The 21,292-nt window shown below is 43.0% G+C and overlaps 1 protein-coding gene across 2 annotated transcripts in view; it reads left to right on the top strand.

Annotated features, from left to right (window-relative positions):
- Positions 1–21,292, top strand: part of LOC139746912 (relaxin receptor 2-like) — a 227,995-nt gene that overhangs the window by 157,848 nt on the left and 48,855 nt on the right. For both annotated transcript variants that reach the window (XM_071658693.1, XM_071658625.1), the window contains exons 4-5: positions 392–508; positions 6,262–6,342. In XM_071658693.1, the coding sequence (XP_071514794.1) occupies positions 392–508; positions 6,262–6,342 (198 nt within the window). The remainder of the gene's footprint in view (positions 1–391; positions 509–6,261; positions 6,343–21,292) is intronic.

Raw genomic sequence — 21,292 nt, 5'->3', positions numbered from 1 at the left:
CTTAATCCATGTTTTGTCTTTTTGCAGCAAACTGATGGCTGTCTCGTTTCTCAAGAAATTCATCTCATCTCCCTGAAGGAGAAATCATGTTATATACTGACATTTGTCCTTTACTTCCCTAAAATGAAATGACTGATGTCCCGCATTCCTCTCTTCAAACTAGTCTTCCTTCGCCCAGGTACTCCTCTGTCCAGGCTCTTCAACAAACCAATCTCAGCTCCATCCGTCTAACAGATTCATCCTTAAACCTATTTCTCCAACACCCAAACTACCGGTTCATCTCTCCAACAGTATCACTCCTGCCAAGTATGTCCAGAGACCTGTACGCTTCCAGTTCTCTGACAGACTCGCCTCCTGCTTTTCCAGTGGGCTGATATACTCGTCTTTCCAGGGTCGTGCGAGATGGGATGGTTCCACTGTGGAGACAACGGTACCGTGTGTGTGGAGCAGAGGTTCGTGTGTAACAGAGAAGAGGACTGCCCGGCTGGGGAGGACGAACATGACTGTCGTAAGTACAGTCTCTCAACTGCCTATGTATGTACACGCGCGTGTGTGTGTGTGTGTGTGTGTGTGTGTGTATAATTATTGCCCATTTATGATAGACTATTTATGCCGAAGGGGAGGTTATAATTTATTATTTGTACCGAACGGGGAAGGAGTTTTGACTCTTATTGCCCCAGTACTTTAACATTCTCTACTATCATGAAACTAAAGTTTGAATGGTAGTGAAACTTTAGTCAAACTGGCAGTTGAACTTGTGAAATTGGAGTGAAACTTGTTAAACTACCAGTATAATCTAAGTTAAACTGCCAGTAGGATTTAAGTTAAACTGGCAAAGAAACTTGCGTTAAAGTGGCAGTTAAACTTAAACTGGCAGTGAAACATGTTAAACTGACAGTGAAACTTAAATCGTGTGATATCTCTTTATCGTTGATAACTGTTATGAAAGGAAGTCTTCTAGTTATTTCATTCCTTCACTCTCCCGCTGCTTCTTGGAGAGGCATGGAGCATTTTCAGGCGGCCCATTTTATTCATTCTGTACTCTTGCCTATACTAGCCACCCTCATCTTCACTACACCCTCATCTTCACTACACACTCTCCTATACCAGCCCTCTTCATCTTCACTACACACTTTATCTTCACAACACCTCCGATAACGCTGGCCCTTCACCTGACTCTTATGGGTTTCTTCAATATCACTACACCAATTCCATTTTCATTATGCCCTTAAATGAAACTAAAATTACCTCATAAAGGTCTTTCACTTGACCTTTACGAGCCATGTCATGCGCCGAATTCACTGCGCCCTATGGGTCCCTACACCCTCATCTTTACCATAAATCCATCATTACCAAACTCGACCTCGCTACAACTTCCACACTGCCAATTTTTGATACTCGACCCGAGAAGGGGACATATGTAAAGCTAGATTCACTTCATCGTATTCTTCACCATGCCCTCTATCCTCGCCATACCCTTGCCCTAGGTCTACCGCAGTCTTCACTACACACTGATCTACAACCCTTCGCTACACCCTCGACACGATCGATCATATCCGCTATACCCTCATCCTCACTACACGCTGACCTCCCTCTCTCTCTCTCTCTCGATACCACTGTATTTTGACCAGTACCAGGTCAAAGGCCATTTTCATTACACACTCGTCTTTACGGCAGCGGCGACACCCCAGGCAATTGATATTTTTGTTGGTCAGGTCAAAGGCCATCGTTTAAGGAAGGTACATTTAACCTGACCTTTAGAGTTCAGGTTAAGGTCATCTTTATGGAGGTTTGACCTTCACCTGCCTTTGACCCGACCTTGGCAGGACAATGAATATCTGCTTCTTTTTCCTTATCTGGTATAATATGAGTTTTCATCCAGTGTAACTTTTTTTTTTTTTTTTCATTACTCACGATCTGATGAAATCTATTTTGTCGGAAGAAAATCCTCCATTGCATCCTACTACACTATATTTTCTACTGTACTGGGACAACCGAGTTGATGTGGGTAGGTGAGTTGCCACTCACAACGAACCTACCAAAATGTTCACTCACACACAAGTCATCGACCGAGTGGACGAAGAGGTGGTGGTCTTCGACCAGGACTGGTTGGGGAAAGTGGCCTACGAGGTGCCCAGCATCCACTGTGAGGATCACCAGATACGCGACGCTTCTCACTGCCCTCAACAGCCAGACAGCGACACACTCGTCACTATTCCTTTCTTGGAAGTCGACGAGACAGATGAATACGCACGTCTTCTCAGCGAAGGTGAACACGATCTTCTCATCCGTCCTGGAGTCGATGTTGTGCGTCGCGTAAGTTCCCTGGGAAAGGGTTCCCACGGGACTGTGGATATGGTGCAGTTTAATGGTCAGCTCATGGTTATGAAGACTTTCCGGAAGGTAGAAGACATTGATGGATTCCTGACAGAAATTAGGGTTCAGCGCAAACTAGCAGGCGCTGGAGGAGCCCCTGAGGTACGTGGACTAAGCCTGGAGCCCCCTAGGGTGATTATGACCTATACTGGCCAGACTTACGGCAAATATATCGAGAAATGCACAGAGAGGGAATTGATCCAGTCGCTCATCCTCGTGGCCCAGAAAATTAATGAAATCCACGAGAAGGGATTCGCTCACAACGACCTCAAATTCAACAACATAACTGTTGGCGTTTCTGAAGATGTTGATATCCACATCATCGACTACGGGCTCAGCGAGAGGCTTGGAAACGTCATCTGCCTCTCCGGTAACGGCAAGAGACGCCCCTGGTATGCACCCGAGTTGTACGAAGAAGTGCCTTTAACAACTGCAAGCGACGTCTATTCATTTGGTGAGGTCATTGCCAAGGTGCGAAAGAAGGTGGACGACCCTCGTGTAAGTTTTGCATTGGCCTCTCTTCAGGATCAAGCCAAGCATGACTGTCCCAGAAGCCGACCCTCCCTCAACACCTTGATTACCGAACTGATCCGTCTCGCAGATGGCGCCTGTTGATGGGAAAGGCCAGAGTGCCTCTGCACCATTCTCAATAAATGTTATTTTCTATACTAAAGATAAGATCATATAGTAATGGAAAAAGATTTTTGTTCTATAAAGTGGAAATTATTTTTGTTTTTCGTTGTCATATATATTTCTTTCAAACTATTCGCCATTTCCCGCGTTAGCAAGGTAGCGCTAAGAACAGAGGACTGGGTCTCAAAGGGAATATCCTGACCTGGCCCCCCTCTCTGCTCCTCCTTTTGGAAAATTAAAAAAAAAAAAAATAAAAAAAATAAAAAGAAATATATATATATATATATATATATATATATATATATATATATATATATATATATATATATATATATATATATATATATAATATTGTGGAGGTGAGGAAATGGTTTGAAAAAACAATGATGTGGGAGACAGGACAGACGCTTGAGGGACACCGCTGTTGATGAAAACGGAGAGGATGATCCATAAAAGCAACCACAGAGATAGATCGGCCGGAGAGGAAGCTAGATATGAAGGAGCAAAGAGTGAGGGAGGGAAACCAAAAGAGGAAAACTTAGAGATGAGACCCCGATGCCAAACCCGTCAAAAGCCTTCGATATGTCAAGGGCAACTAGATATGATTTCCCAAAATCTTTCGGGAATGATGACCAAACTAGTAAGATAGGAAAGAATATCACTTGTGGATCTGGCCTTACGGAAGCCATACTGGATATCGAAGAGAAGATTGTGATTTTCGAAGTGTTTATGGATATGGGATTTGAGGAAGGATTCAAAGACTTTGGAAATGGTAAACGTCAAAGCAATAGGACGATACTTAGAGGTGTCAGAACGCTCACCCTTCTTGGGGATGGGATGTATCAATGCATGCTTACAAGGAGAAGGAAATGTGTTGATTTTTAACAAACTGAAAAGACGAGCAAGCACAGATGCAAGATCAGAGGCACACTTTCAGTACATGGGGGAAAGATGCCATTGGGACCATAAGCCTCATCCTCCCCCTTTTCTACAATAGCAGCGGTGTCCTGTCCCCTACTCCTTTTTCTCAACGATATCCTCTCCTCCACAAATAATCGAATGCACTCTTATGCCGACGTCTCAACACTACATTCATCCACATCCTTCAATTATGCTCCCTCTTCTCTCTCGATCTGCATCTGGTCTTGACACGATTCCTCAATAAACTCAGACCTGGACAGGATATCTCGGTGGGGTACACAAAATCTTAAGTTTGGTGCCTCTAAGACCAAGTTTCTAACTATCTCTCTATTGAAAACTCCAACTTTCGTCTCTGACGGTTATGTAATTCCACTTCTTGACTCGATAAACATGCTTGGTATTACTGTAAAACCCACTTATTCTTGGACACCTCGCATTACAAAATAACTAAGTCTACCTATAAGAAACTTGGTGTCCTGTTTAAATTTCGAAACTTCTCTTGTGAACAGTTGCTCCGTTTGTACAAGGATTGGTTCGTCGTTGTATGGAGTGCTGTTCTCGCATCTCTGGTAGTTCTAGCACTGCATCCTTACTTTAGGAGAAGAGTCGAAAGCACTTCGACTTGTAAGCTGTCCCAGGCTAACTCCCAGACTTGATCCCCTTGCTGTACTCCGCAATGTTGCTTCAGTTTCCCTCCTCTATGGACATTGGTTTTGCTCCCCGAGAGCTAGCTATTTGTCCCCACACCACTAGCTAGACCACGCAATACTCTGCAAGCTGCTGAGTCGCTTGAATATTTTGTGGCCGTCAACAACTCGTCGGTGAACCGTTTTGATAACTGCTTCTTTCCCTACATGTCGAAACTTTAGAGCACTCTACCTTCTCATGTTGTTCCTAATCTCTATGACCTAGCACATTTCAAGAGCTTTTTCTCTCCTCCAAAATCGTAGATACTTTCCCTTCAATCATTTTTCCTTCTCATAATTTTCTCTACATTTCAATGAAGGCCCGGCCTTGATATGCACTTTTGTCCATGACTGGAGCCTCCAACGTTAAAAAGAATAAGCCATTCTGCTGAAAATACACTTTTGAGATATTACAGAACTGAGGGCGTCATAATAGTAACTAGTTAATCGTGTGCGTGTGTGTTTTATGGAAATTAGTTGCAAAGTCCATTAGTCATTTCATGAGCTCGTTAGAGCTCGTTTGTTTTCGATGAGGTTGTGGTACCGAGCAGCAAACCAAGGGCAAGTGATCTCAAGTGGCAGGATGTGTCTGTGGCGAGTATGATGCAGTAGTATCTTCCCTAAGTAGTGTATCAATTTTGCACATTAGTTGTTAAGTCTTGTTTCCAGTGAATTCATAGACTGATTCAATGTTATTTCCTACCCCATCCTGCCTCACCATTCACGCACTTTCGAAGAGAATAAAAATATATGTTCATTTCGAGGTAGTAAATTGTGTGTGTGTACTATTGCTCCTGTCCGACGTGTTCTATCGCTCCATCAGATGGATGATAATGTAAATCTTCGTTTTTTCTTCCCTTTTCTGTCTCTCTCTCCACCATCATTCTCCTCCTCTTGCTTATCTTCTCCAGCACTGTAGGAGGCTAGGACTGTCATTTCCGAGCCTTGCTGACTAATAATCTTCTGATTTTTTTTCCTCCTCTGTCTCCCGCACTATGGCAAGCTACCATCGCTTGCATCTCTCCCTTTTCGTCTTTGATGTTCCTCCTCCTACTGACGAACATCCCTGATTCTTTATCCTATGTGTGTATCTATCCATTCGTCTACACATTCCTTACCCCCTTAACTCTTATCTAATCCCTTCTGTTTCCATTCCTTTCACTCCTCCCTTCCGTTAAAAGGGAATTGAACTCTCTCTCTCCCCCCTTAGCATTAGCACTTCCTCTATGCTCCCTGGCCATTCTTGTCCATTTTCTGAACTCGCCCTCATTAAACTTGTTCCTCTCTTCTATCTATTGACCAGGGGAGCGTCTCCTCTCGTTACATACTCTAGATTGTCACCATCCTCTCTCTCTCTCTCTCTCTCTCTCTCTCTCTCTCTCTCTCTCTCTCTCTCTCTCTCTCTCTCTCTCTCACGGTATAGAACTGAGAGAGAGGTGACATTTAGACCTGGTGAGAGCAAACCTCTCACTATCTCGTCAACTCTTTCTCTCTTTCCTTCCTCTCACATTGGACAGACAAGAAGGCAGGAGCATAATCAGACCTCTCTCTAACCTCTCCTTTGCACAGTAGACGATAAGCGAGATTATTGCATTGCTCTCACTAGCCTCCCTCTCACTGTTTTTTTGTCTCCCTCCTCTCACAGTGGACAACAAGGGAGACAGCAACATGACCAAGACGATACTCAAAAAGCCCGTCTACCGCTGGGAGGAGCGCCACAGGTGTAGTAAGTACCCAGTCCAAGTTTCTCTCTCTCTCTCTCTCTCTCTCTCTCTCTCTCTCTCATACTTTCAATACCCTTCAGGTAAGTGTTGAGTAACATTTTTACTTTACCACTAATGTATAAGAATCTTGTGTGTGTGTGTGTGTGTGTGTGTGTGTGTGTATATATATATATATATATATATATATATATATATATATATATATATATATATATATATATATACACGTTGAAATGTATACGTGCATGTGTGAGCGTTTATGTATATACATGTGTATGTGGGTGGGTTGGGCCATTATATATGAGACAATTGAATTTCTTGCATAACTAACTACCCTTATCGCATTGATCCTTCTCCCTTCCACTGTTAATATCTCTTACTTCCTAAAGCGTAACATCGAGTGTGCTACACCATAAGAGTGACGGGTGGACACAGCTGATAAGCATATCACTAATGATATACCGGACGACCTTGGCTAGGCATTGGCCAGGAAAGATCACTAGATATACACGTGAAGGAAGGACGATTTCTTTCAGAGTGGAAATACATGATATTGTATACGATGTGGAACTAGACAGCCTCGCTTGGTTGCTTTGACCTGGATATTCGAGAGAGATCTGGCAATGTAATCCCGCGCGCGAAATGTTCTGGGAGAAGTGCGACTAATACTCTTTCATGTCACCCATAACTTGTATAGGTTTTTCCACGTCTGTTTCTCGTTACACTTGTTACGTAGCAGGATGAGGTGTGCTTCCTCCTGATCTTGATTAAGATGTATTCTATGATTAGTTTCGTAATATATATATATATATATATATATATATATAAGGACATGGTCACACCCATCGACAACGGTAACCTCCAGAAGACCGATTTCGACGATGAAGGCCTGCACTGTGGCTGAGAGATTGACTTGGGGAGGCAGAAGTGATATTGTGACAGTGATTGTGTCAGCGTCGCGTCGCCTCGCCGCAGTGTATCGAGACAGACTTCCCCAGAACTTTTAAAGGGGAAGTAAATGTTTATAGTTGTGTTAATGGAGTGATAGTTTTTATGCATGGTGTTTTTGACAAGAAAATAGTGAAGTTGGAGAAAAATGTAGCTTAGACATTGAAGCTTATTGATACAGTGGTGAAATTGATGAGAACTGCTATTGACGTTTGTGTGAATAAATTGTACATTTCCTTTTCCATAGCCAGAGGTTGAACCATTATGTGACATTCATTTTTTTTTCATTCATTTCAAGCTAAAAGTTTGTTTTCTAAATTGTTTCTTACATTTTTCATATGTATATATATGTATGTGTGGGTGTGTGTGTGTGTATGTGCGTATGTGTGTGTGTGTGTGTGTGTGTGTGTGTGTATATATATATGTATATTATCCCTGGGGATAGGGGTGAAAGAATACTTCCCACGTATTCCTCGCGTGTCGTAGAAAGCGACTAGAGGGGACGGGAGCGGGGGGCCGGAAATCCTCCCCTCCTTGTATTAACTTTCTAAAATGGGAAACAGAAGAAGGAGTCACGCGGGGAGTGATCATCCTCCTCGAAGGCTCAGAGTGGGGTGCCTAAATGTGTGTGGATGTAACCAAGATGTGAAAAAAGGAGAGATAGGTAGTATGTTTGAGGAAAGGAACCTGGATGTTTTGGCTCTGAGTGAAACGAAGCTCAAGGGTAAAGGGGAAGAGTGGTTTGGAAATGTCTGGGGAGTGAAGTCAGGGGTTAGTGAGAGGACAAGAGCAAGGGAAGGAGTAGCAATACTCCTGAAACAGGAGTTGTGGGAGTATGTGATAGAATGTAAGAAAGTAAATTCTCGATTAATATGGGTAAAATTGAAAGTTGATGGAGAGAGGTGGGTGATTATTGGTGCATATGCACCTGGGCATGAGAAGAAAGATCATGAGAGGCAAGTGTTTTGGGAGCAGCTGAATGAGTGTGTTAGCGGTTTTGATGCACGAGACCGGGTTATAGTGATGGGTGATTTGAATGCAAAGGTGAGTAATGTGGCAGTTGAGGGAATAATGGGTATGCATGGGGTGTTCAGTGTTGTAAATGGAAATGGTGAAGAGCTTGTAGATTTATGTGCTGAAAAAGGACTGATGATTGGGAATACCTGGTTTAAAAAGCGAGATATACATAAGTATACTTATGTAAGTAGGAGAGATGGCCAGAAAGCGTTATTGGATTACGTGTTAATTGACAGGCGTGCGAAAGAGAGACTTTTGGATGTTAATGTGCTGAGAGGTGCAACTGGAGGGATGTCTGATCATTATCTTGTGGAGGCTAAGGTGAAGATTAGTATGGGTTTTCAGAAAAGAGGAGTGAATGTTGGGGTGAAGAAGGTGGTGAGAGTAAGTGAGCTTGGGAAGGAGACCTGTGTGGGGAAGTACCAGGAGAGACTGTGTACAGAATGGAAAAAGGTGAGAACAATGGAAGTAAGGGGAGTGGGGGAGGAATGGGATGTATTTAGGGAATCAGTGATGGATTGCGCAAAAGATGCTTGTGGCATGAGAAGAGTGGGAGGTGGGCTGTTTAGAAAGGGTAGTGAGTGGTGGGATGAAGAAGTAAGAGTATTAGTGAAAGAGAAGAGAGAGGCATTTGGACGATTTTTTGCAGGGAAAAAATGCAATTGAGTGGGAGAAGTATAAAAGAAAGAGACAGGAGGTCAAGAGAAAGGTGCAAGAGGTGAAAAAAAGGGCAAATGAGAGTTGGGGTGAGAGACTATCAGTAAATTTTAGGGAGAATAAAAAGATGTTCTGGAAGGAGGTAAATAGGGTGCGTAAGACAAGGGAGCAAATGGGAACTTCAGTGAAGGGCGTAAATGGGGAGGTGATAACAAGTAGCGGTGATGTGAGAAGGAGATGGAATGAGTATTTTGAAGGTTTGTTGAATGTGTCTGATGACAGAGTGGCAGATATAGGGTGTTTTGGTCGAGGTGGTGTGCAAAGTGAGAGGGTTAGGGAAAATGGTTTGGTAAACAGAGAAGAGGTAGTAAAAGCTTTGCGGAAGATGAAAGCCGGCAAGGCAGCAGGTTTGGATGGTATTGCAGTGGAATTTATTAAAAAAGGGGGTGACTGTATTGTTGACTGGTTGGTAAGGTTATTTAATGTATGTATGACTCATGGTGAGGTGCCTGAGGATTGGCGGAATGCGTGCATAGTGCCATTGTACAAAGGCAAAGGGGATAAGAGTGAGTGCTCAAATTACAGAGGTATAAGTTTGTTGAGTATTCCTGGTAAATTATATGGGAGGGTATTGATTGAGAGGGTGAAGGCATGTACAGAGCATCAGATTGGGGAAGAGCAGTGCGGTTTCAGAAGTGGTAGAGGATGTGTGGATCAGGTGTTTGCTTTGAAGAATGTATGTGAGAAATACTTAGAAAAGCAAATGGATTTGTATGTAGCATTTATGGATCTGGAGAAGGCATATGATAGAGTTGATAGAGATGCTCTGTGGAAGGTATTAAGAATATATGGTGTGGGAGGCAAGTTGTTAGAAGCAGTGAAAAGTTTTTATCGAGGATGTAAGGCATGTGTACGTGTAGGAAGAGAGGAAAGTGATTGGTTCTCAGTGAATGTAGGTTTGCGGCAGGGGTGTGTGATGTCTCCATGGTTGTTTAATTTGTTTATGGATGGGGTTGTTAGGGAGGTAAATGCAAGAGTCCTGGAAAGAGGGGCAAGTATGAAGTCTGTTGGGGATGAGAGAGCTTGGGAAGTGAGTCAGTTGTTGTTCGCTGATGATACAGCACTGGTGGCTGATTCATGTGAGAAACTGCAGAAGCTGGTGACTGAGTTTGGTAAAGTGTGTGGAAGAAGAAAGTTAAGAGTAAATGGGAATAAGAGCAAGGTTATTAGGTACAGTAGGGGTGAGGGTCAAGTCAATTGGGAGGTGAGTTTGAATGGAGAAAAACTGGAGGAAGTGAAGTGTTTTAGATATCTGGGAGTGGATCTGGCAGCGGATGGAACCATGGAAGCGGAAGTGGATCATAGGGTGGGGGAGGGGGCGAAAATTTTGGGAGCCTTGAAAAATGTGTGGAAGTCGAGAACATTATCTCGGAAAGCAAAAATGGGTATGTTTGAAGGAATAGTGGTTCCAACAATGTTGTATGGTTGCGAGGCGTGGGCTATGGATAGAGATGTGCGCAGGAGGATGGATGTGCTGGAAATGAGATGTTTGAGGACAATGTGTGGTGTGAGGTGGTTTGATCGAGTAAGTAACGTAAGGGTAAGAGAGATGTGTGGAAATAAAAAGAGCGTGGTTGAGAGAGCAGAAGAGGGTGTTTTGAAATGGTTTGGGCACATGGAGAGAATGAGTGAGGAAAGATTGACCAAGAGGATATATGTGTCGGAGGTGGAGGGAACGAGGAGAAGAGGGAGACCAAATTGGAGGTGGAAAGATGGAGTGAAAAAGATTTTGTGTGATCGGGGCCTGAACATGCAGGAGGGTGAAAGGAGGGCAAGGAATAGAGTGAATTGGAGCCATGTGGTATACAGGGGTTGACGTGCTGTCAGTGGATTGAATCAAGGCATGTGAAGCGTCTGGGGTAAACCATGGAAAGCTGTGTAGGTATGTATATTTGCGTGTGTGGACGTGGGTATGTACATGTGTATGGGGGGGGGGGGGGTTGGGCCATTTCTTTCGTCTGTTTCCTTGCGCTACCTCGCAAACGCGGGAGACAGCGACAAAGTATAAAAAAAAAAAAAAAAAAAAAAAAAAAAAAAAAAAAAAAAATATATAATATATATATATATATATATATATATATATATATATATATATATATATAAACTAATACAAATAACGATATCGTGAAGAGCTATAATCATAAACAGAGTCTGTAAAGAGCTTGTATTCATCGTAAACATTGCATCTTTTTCTCCTGAGTTACAATGAAAAACTGTTCATTATGAATGGTAGACAATATTCTTTGCCCCAGAGATTTATGGAAAAATTCTGAACTCTGAAATATTCTGTATTACCATTGTGAAGGATATTTGATCAGAAAGTGTAAAAAAAAAGACCTTAATTAACTAGTTCTTACTGTTACATTAAGGCTCTTCCCACAAGTTTTTTTTCTACCGGATGACAAACAAGTTCAATTGTTTTACAATACAACTCAGGACAAAAAGAGATATTAAGATGAATTTGAATGATTCACACCGTCACTCCCCAGTGGATGGAAGCCTCATGTCCAGTGGGGATAAATGGACATGATGAACTGGGTAGCTTTAGGAACAAAACGATCGCTCGAGGAATGAACCAGATGTTTAGCTCACGGATATGAGAGAGAGAGAGAGAGAGAGAGAGAGAGAGAGAGAGAGAGAGAGAGAGAGAGAGAATGAATCAACCTTTCCCCAAAATTAATGTATTTCACCTACACATCTGAATGCCTGAATTTAATAGATATATGATTTAGACTTCAGTTCTCGAAGAAACTTTATCCTCAACTTGGACGAGTTGTGGACTCGCGTTGTGGAGAGCTGTTCATACCTCTTGAGACGTGCGTTGAACTGTCCCTGAAAGAGTGTGATAACACAATCGTCACAGTGACTCCTTGGTAAGCCCCTCCACCCTCCATTTAAGGTGATAACGTTCGCCAAGCCTCGCTCGCTCGACTCCTGCAGTATTCCCAGTCACTCGACACCTTCAGCATTCTCAAGGATAGCTGGAGGACTGGTGCCGTCAGTGGACTGAACCAGGGCATGTGAAGAAGCGTCCGGGGTAAACCATGGAAAGGTTCTGTGGGGCCTGGATGTGTATATGGAGCCGTGGTTTCGGTGCATTACACATGCCAGCTAGAGAATATACATGAGCGGATGCGGTTTTTCTTAGTCTGTTTTTGGCGCTACCTTGCTAACGCGGCAAACGACGATGAAGGACTAAAAAAAAGAAAACGAAATGCCGGTCACTAGTTGCCAACACACATGTAATGGTCGTTAAGAGGAACTCTTATACAATAAAGCGGTTTGCTATCCATAACCCCCTCTGATAAAATCTGGAGAACATAGATACATAGATACATCTTATCAAGGTATACTTTATAGATAAGCTTGACTTATGCTTCATAGATAAGCTTTAATTGTATCAGTTCGAACATCTCTGTGGTGTGATCCATACCTTTGAGGACTAATCCTCAATTTTCTGTGAGCTGTCCCCTGTAATTTGCTGTGAACTGATGCACTGCATCCCTGAGGTATATATTGGCAGAGGAGTGGAGCAATCCTGGGCCTTGGGATATCCATGATGTATACCCTTGTGTGTCCTTATGACACCCTTACCTCCCCACCGGCGATATCTTTCAGTCCTCCACTACTCCTACTCTGCTATGGAAGTATATTCGAGTGAAAGATGTCTTTCATGTTCTCACTATGACATCTGCGTTTGCACTCCAAAGAGTAAAGTCTGAGTTAATATGAGACCTTCCTAGGAATGCTGGTGTTTGACTTAGATTTTTGTTTGCAGACTGTGGGTGAAATATGACTGCCAAAGAGTCAGTATGTGCAAACAAGTGCGTTTTTTTTTCGTTCGTTCTGGTACTACCTCGCCAAGACAGAAGAAATAGAAAATAAAAAAATTCGACTTCAAATTTCGTTCAGCTTGAATGTAATATCAGTGTGTAAAAGGTGTGAATCCCTCATTTCGCTTCCATAGTTTTGGAAGTTTGCAAAGGGCATAAAAATGTCGTATTTTTAAAGCTATGAGGATACTCCTACATGAACACGAAACAGCTTCATAGGAACTGATGAATCCTGGAAGAGGATCCGACAAGTCCAACATCCAAGGTCTCCTGGATGACGAAGAATTTAGTGAGAAACTCGACACCACCTTCAGTTACTCCCATTTGATTCATATTCATTACCGGGAATCCACTGGAGCTGCAGGATAGCATCTTCTAAAATGCATGTGAGAAGAATATTCACCAAGGTATATCTCGTGAAGATGTTAGACGGATAAGGTCAACTTTCCTATGAAGCTAATCGTCTCAAAGTAGACTTCTCCCACAAATAATTTGAGGGAATACGTTCGATACATCATATCTCCATTACATATGTTCCCAGTACTCTCTCTCTCTCTCTCTCTCTCTCTCTCTCTCTCTCTCTCTAGTCCACACTGAGTTAATGTATATACTTCAGAGAACTTGACCAGAAGGATTACTTGCGTATCTTCGATGTAGAGAGACGATTTACAAATATTCCTGTGGATGAAACCATTAAGACCATTTCTCGAAATGTGCACCTCGATCCTATCTCAATCGCCACTGAAGATGCCTCCCATGATTTTATCTACTTTGCTCAGAGCTTGCGCTACAGACGCGACCTCTGCAGGAGTCCGGATGGCAAGTTATGTTACAAGTAGAGAAGGTCGGCAATGGGATCTCCTCCTGGTCTAACATTAGCCCCATCTGTGCTACACGGCCCAAAGACTTGCCATCGTTTATCCCGGACATTCCATATGCCCTGGCTCAGTTCACTGACAGCACGTCGACCCCTGTACACCACATCGTTCTAATTCGCTCTATCCCGTGCACGCCTTACACCCTCCTGTTGAGGCTCCAATCTCTCAAAATCCATTTTACTCCGTTCGTCCATCTCCAGTTTGGCCTAACCCTTCTTGTTGCCTGCACTTCTGACATGTATATCCTCTTGGTTAACCTCTCCTCGCTCATTCTCTCCTTATGATTAAACCATTTCAAGTACACTCTTTACAACTCTTTCCATCACACTTTTTATTACTACGCATATCTTTTACCCATTCATTACTTATTCAATCGAACCCCCACCACATATTGTTCTCAAACGATTCATTTCCACCCTCGTTCGCACATCCTCATCTATAGTCCATACCAGCATCTATACAACAATGTTGGGACTACTATACCTTGAAATATAACCATTTCTGCCCTCCCAGACAACGACCTCTCTTTCCACATATTCTTCAGTGCATCTATCCTACGACTCTACTGCGCTTACATGGCTGCATTCGCCACCGTGTCCACTACCAGGTGTCTAAACCCTTCACCTCCACCAGTTTTTCTCCACCCGAACTCTCTCCCCAACTAACCCATCCCTCAGCCCTACTAAACCTAATAACCTTTCATATATCTACATTTGCTCTCGACTTCCTCCTTCACACACACACTTCCGAATTCAGGTACCAGTTTCTGCAGTTAATGACTCGAATCTTCCACCAGTGCTGTGTGAATAGGAAACATCTTACTCCCTGCCAAACCCCCTCATCCCCTACAGATTGCATACTCGACCCTCGTTCCAAGACTCCCATTTGCCTATCTTACAACCCCATTCATTAACATTAAAGAGCCATGATCTCACAAACACCCCAGACGCAGACTAACCTTCACTATGAACCACTCGATCCTCTTTACCCACTCGTACACAAGCTTTACACTCATGAAGATTCCTCACTGCCTCTTAAAGCTTTCATCCACACTATATATCCTTAACACCTTCCAAAAGGGGTCTATATCAGTCCTACCATATACTTTCTCCCGATCCATAAATGCCATATACAAATATATCTAAGTATTTTTCACACACTTTAAAGCAAAATCCAGGTTCACATATCCTCTACTGCTCGTCAAATCACACTGCTCCACTGTACATGCATTCGCCCCCCCCCCCTCAATCGCTACCTCTGTAGTTTGAACACACGCCTTTATCGCCCCCCTTTGCTTTATGCAGTAGCACCATATATGCATTTCGCTTGTCCTCAAGTACCTCGCCATGATCATACATTGAAAATCCTAACCAATCTTTCGGCAACACAGCCACTTCCTCTCTCAAGAAGTTCAACTACAATAAATTCCACTCCAACCACCTTGCCACATTTTACCTTACGCAAGGCTTTCGCCACCTCTGCTCTCTTTCTCCATGACACTCATTTTGCTTACCACCCTTACCTAAACACCCTACATCTGCCACATTCAACAGTCTTTGTAAAAGAATAATTCCGGGAGCTCTATCTTTCGGCCCATAACCTAGTGCGCCCCTTCAGGAACGTGTATATGCGTATAATTAAATCTCGAGCGCAGATCTTGGGTTAAGAAAGTTCAAGCAAAAATGATACTTCTGACCCGATTAAGTTTTTTCAGTGGTCGGAATCTTTAATCGCTGCCTCGGTTGGATCGCTCGGGATGTTGGAATATCGACCTGAGCGGAATGATATTGGTTCCTGCATTAGAATCATGAATGTGGTAAGATACTTGGTCGTCTTTAGGTATATTTCTTTTTTTTCACGATTTTTCTTGGCAAAAAGAGAGAGATAGAGAGAGACTTGGGAGTAAAGAGAAATGAACGGAAAAGGAAATAAGTGATGTAAATACGTAATTACGAATTTTATGAGCATTTACAAAATTTTGTCACGTCTCTATGTATGGACCCACCTTTTACCGCAGGGAGATAGATGAATAGATAAACTGATAGGCAAAGAAAAATGAGAAGTGTGTGTGTGTGTGATTGTTATCTATGTTTTACGCGGAGGGAGTTTTACACTTGTGTTGCCTTATATTCTAGCGCTGTATTTTTTTTTTTGTTTTTATTCCTATGGGGGTTTTTTATGTTTAAGGCTGCCATCATGGATATTCTCTCATCTACATCTACGCTCCGAGGTTGATTCTCTCTCTCTCTCTCTCTCTTACTTCGAGTATCATTCTGGTCCCTGTCCTCGTGAGCTGTCTACACACATCCTATCCCCACAAGGTCTACGAAGGGAAAGGAGTAAAGTCATCATTTCTTTTATAGTTTCGGACTAATACGATATATATATATATATATATATATATATATATATATATATATATATATATATATATATATATATATATATATATATAGTGCTACATAATAGAAGCTGATGAAGTTACATACTTAATGATGTAATAACTTTCTTCTTATGCTGTTTATACCATAACCCATGATGACACATCTATCGTGAGACCCCTACTGTAGGTAGTGTTCCCATCTCTATTCTCATACACCGGTCCATTTCTTCACCTAATGATCATCTTTGCCTTCTTATTCTTCATTACCTCGCGGTATCTCTCTTGTCTCTTTCATAAGTCGTCGTGTTTTCGGTGTTCACCTGTCTTTTGCCTTGGTATTTTTTTCTGTACCTCTCTCTGTATCCTCCTCCTGTCTTCTGTCCTCAGTTGGTTGGTTATAAGTTATTGAGAACAGCCGCTCACGGGTAAGTACTCCCGTCCTGATTTACATGTGTTGAAGCGATGCCCAGAACCATCTTTTCACATCCCTCCGTGTCAGTAGGTTGTAGACCTGAATTAGATGTGTCGAAGTGACCCCCCGGGAACCATCTTTATTATTTTCCCCGTGTCAGCAGCCGCTTACGGAAGTAACTCCCCTCTGAAGTAGGAGCACAGAAGCGGTGCTCGGAACCATTTCTACCATCCTCTCTACCAGGAGGTTATCGGCAGCAGCCGCTTCGCAAAGCGGAGCTACCGTGTTGTTTTTCTCTTGCTCATTCCATCTTTTTTTTGATTTCCTTATTTTCTTTCCTCTCTTATTATCCTTTTCATGTGACGACTGTCTGTGACGAGCCTCGCATGTAATACCCTGATGTGTCAGAACTTCCCTCTATATTACTTTCGATAAGTTCTATGTTTATTACTCCTTTTAGCGCACCTTTTCTGAATATTTCTCTGCCTCCCACCTTCCCCCTCATCACTGCACACACGCTCCATTCCCAGCTCCACCAACTCCTATGCTCCTTGCCGTATTTAGAAACCAGACTGTTTCAGTATTTCTTATTCTTAACCTCTACTCTCTCTCTTAAGTTCTCGCAGTCACTCCTCCCCACTCTCATCACACCACCACCACTCTCATTCCCTCCACTGGTTCATCACCTCAGGGGCCCACTACCATAACCAGACGCAGTGAGTCTGTCGTCCCATGCTACCCTATTCAACAATCCCATCACAATTCAATTTCCAGTTTCAATGAGTTTATTCAAGTACTGCCTACTACAAGTCTTGAGAAGATAGAGTATCTCATCTGGACATAATCATAGAGGGGGGGAAAAATGTAATGTCTTCGTTGGAGTAGAGTGAGTCTGAGCAACGGCAGCAGATGGTCCATGCATCTCTCTCTCTCTCTCTCTCTCTCTCTCTCTCTCTCTCTCTCTCTCTCTCTCTCTCTCTCTCTCTCTCTCTCTCTCTCATTCACTGAGAGTCGTCGTATTTCACCGGCCTCATTTCCCGGGCGGGGTGGGTGCATGATGATATGACACAGGCATTGTCATCGCTTATCCAAAGGCATCTGCTTGTGATTGTCCTGCCTGTGATTCTCCCGTGGCGGTGGAGGCGGCACATTCTATTGTTCCCCCCCACCCAGCGGCACAACTGCTCTCTCTCTCTCTCTCTCTCTCTCTCTCTCTCTCTCTCTCTCTCTCTCTTTTTTACCGCGCAGGAACCCAAGCTCGGAAGTCATCATAGAAGAATACAGCGAGCTGATTGGCACCCTGAAAGATAGACTGGATACCATTGTTATACTAGTTTTCGCTCTTCCTCCTCCTCCGACTTAATGTGTAGGTCACTACGGCCTAAGTAGAGCGCTGGATGTGAGAGATTGAGACGCGTGTGTATGGATGCTAACTTCTTTTTTCTCTTTAGAGCCGTGGCGCAAATTCATGAAAGGCAACGAACTATATATCGGTCGTAATGAATGGTGAATCGTCACCACTGTGTTCACCCCTTACTCGTGGGGTTCCCCAGGGACCCATTCTTGGGCCTATACTTTTAATCATTTATACTAACGATATTGACGTAAGGCTAAATAACTAGAATGTCCAAATTTGCAGTTGACACAATAATTGGCAGTGCATATTGAGTTAAGGGGATAGGCTAAGATTATAAAAGGATCTACATAAAATCGCCGAATGGTCTAGTAAATGGTAAATACCATTTAACGCCAATAAATGTCTGTTTCAAGAAGGAAACTTCAATATGATTTTGGTTATGAAATGATGGGCCACAAGGTAAAGGAAACCCTGGTGTAAGGGATCTAGGGATCACCGTCTCCAGAAACTTGAAAATCCTCCCAGCATTGTAAGGACGTTGTCAAGAAAGCAAATAGGATGTTAGGATTATTAACAGAAACTTCAGATACGAAAACAAGGATGTGATATTGCCACTATACCTAAGACTAGTTAGACCACACCTCGAATATGCAGTGCAGTTTTGGACCCCTCAGCTTAAGCAAGAAAATTCTTAATCTGGAAGCAGTGCAGCGAAGACTGATTAAATTCATTCCTTCTTTGCTTAAAGCTTATGACAAACTGCGAGAATAAACTTGCCGTCCGTAAGCAAGAGGCGTCTCTGAGGCAAATTAACAATGATTTAAAATGATTGATTCAACAACGTCGATATTAACAATCTATTGACCGTAGCGCCATTACTACCAACGAGAGGTTGGGGACGAAAACTTGGAGGTCACTGTTATCCTGAACTGTGCGATATATTTCGTTACCTACGACATTATTGATGCCTGAAATGAACTCCTAGAACACGTTGCTTAGAGCGACGTTCTCAGTAGCTTCAAAATCAGGCCTGATCATCACTTGTCACTCTCCGGTACTGAATAATTCATTTAATCATCGTAACGTATATCATACTAGTTTCTCGACCACCGATCTCTCCCTAACCATGCTGTGGTAACATACCAACATTGATAAACCATGTCACCTGCTTTGAGAGAGTAATAATTATCGTATCATTATTCAACATCAGGAATGATATAGACATAGTAAGTCGAGAGGTTGGAGCTCCAGTTTATCCTTACTATTGTACTTATAACAAAGAGGGAAGAGATGCATGCCATTGTTGATGAGATGCGCGACATGTTCATGTTCATTCTACCATATGACTTTCCTGTAAAGAATTCCCTCAGACTTATTGATCCTGTAAGGCATCTTTTTCTCTTTTGCCATCTGTTTTCCGCCCGGCGTATTGCATGAAGGGAATGGAAGGTGGGTAGAGAGAGCCTTTGCTTTGCTCTCCTTTTTTTCAACTAATTTTAAGGTGATTGCATTTTTGCTTTTAGTAGTGTTGAGGCCAGACCGCCTCGGTTGGAGCTTAGGTCTGTGTGGTTTGGGCATCTATGTAACTCTTTATCGTATACAAAATGTATAAGACTTTCAGGCAAATACATAGGCTAATCTTACTAATGATGGCTTTCGTTCTGGTCTTTCTGATATTCACTATGACAGTGCCTCCGATAATGTCTGTAATCAACACACCACTGGCATATTTTTCGTTTTCTTTTGTGTGTCTATGTCCTGCAACTATGTCGCTTATCCTCGCGTGTTACGCCTCAAACCTGAACTCTCCTGTCTTCAGCATTTTGCTTATTCGCTCCTCTTTCCTCCCCTGCACTTCGCTCGTTCTGGATCTTCTCCCTCACCTCCCACAGCACATGGCTTGGTAGCTGCAACTGTATATGGTCCGCGACACGTTTTATGTCACACTACGCTCCCTCCTCCTCCTTTGCCTCCTCGTCTGCTGTTTCCGTTTTCTTACACCTGCGTGTGAGGGCTGGCGGAGGAGGATGTCATGCCTTACTACACTGGAGATCCTCCGAAAAAGGTTTTGTATCTAATGAATGATCCCGCTCTTCTCCCAGGCTTTGAGATGCAAGGACTGCAAGGGCCGTTCGAAGTAATGACTCCACCCTCTTCTCTCCTGAATAGAATGCCTGAGTGCCATTACCAACCTAGGCTTGAGTGTAGAAAGCCTCGTCCACTGTTATTTCCTCTCGAAATGGATCCTAATCTTCTTCCCTCCCACCACCCTCCATCACAACCGTAACACCATCCTTATAACCAAAGGAAGGGGATCTTCCCTCCCCTTTTTACCATCAAGCACCATCACCAACTATTCGAAATAGATCTTGAGATGGAGTTCTTCCTCCATCACGCCACCAGCACCACCACCACTATAACCAGATGGAATGGGATGCGATTAGAACTAATCTTTTGGGATACGATTAGTACTTAATCTTTTAATACAAATTTCGTGCTTGCTGCTTTGGACTGACTGGGATGAATCTGGAAATATAAATTCGGTTTTGGTAGCGGGTGCTCAACCTACCGACCACTCGTGCAAAAATTGTCATAATGAGTTCTAAATGACTGCTTTTCATGATGGAAAAAAAAATAGGTAATTTCGTTTTGAGATAAACGAGTTAGCCTGAAAAAAATTCCATTAACATTTACACTGGTTATTAACTACGAGTCTATTACACAGAGGCCAGATGGACGTAGCGTCCACCTGCAATAGCCCAAATGGAATCTGTTTATGATTTAGTTAACCACATCACATACCATATTGCGAGGTTAAACAAGAGAGTAGGCAAGTCTCTCGCTTGTTCAGAGGTACTGCCCAGGACAGACGTGTGTCAAACTGTGCGTATATCTTCATCACCACAAAGGTGTTTACAAGTGTGTTAGAATGTACCCTCCTACGCCTTCCTCTTTTCCCTTCAAGGTACTATCTTCCCACTCCTCTAACTCGTTACATCGGGGTATTACCCTCCTGCCCCTCCACATATCACATCAGGGTATTAACTTCCTGCCCCTCCACATATCACATCAGGGTATTAACTTCCTGCCCCTCCACATATCACATTAGGGTATTAACTTCCTGCCCCTCCACATATCACATTAGGGTATTAACTTCCTGCTCCTCCACATATCACATCTAGGTATTACCCTCCTGCTCCTCCACTCGCCACTTCAAGGTGCTACCCTTCTGCTCCTTCACTCGCCACCTCAAGGCATAAGAGGCTGACGCGGTAGACAAAGATCATGGAAGTGCCTCATGTTGGAGATATGTCATAAAACACTGTTGGATGAGACGCCCCCGTAACTTTTCCCAGTTTCGCAGGTGCCCAAGTGAGGAGCACATGGGGATCCTTCTCATGAACTCG

This window comes from Panulirus ornatus, chromosome 1, assembly GCF_036320965.1.
Source record: "Panulirus ornatus isolate Po-2019 chromosome 1, ASM3632096v1, whole genome shotgun sequence".
Classification (NCBI taxonomy): Eukaryota; Metazoa; Arthropoda; class Malacostraca; order Decapoda; family Palinuridae; genus Panulirus; species Panulirus ornatus.
This window is presented reverse-complemented; position numbering and strand designations above follow the sequence as displayed.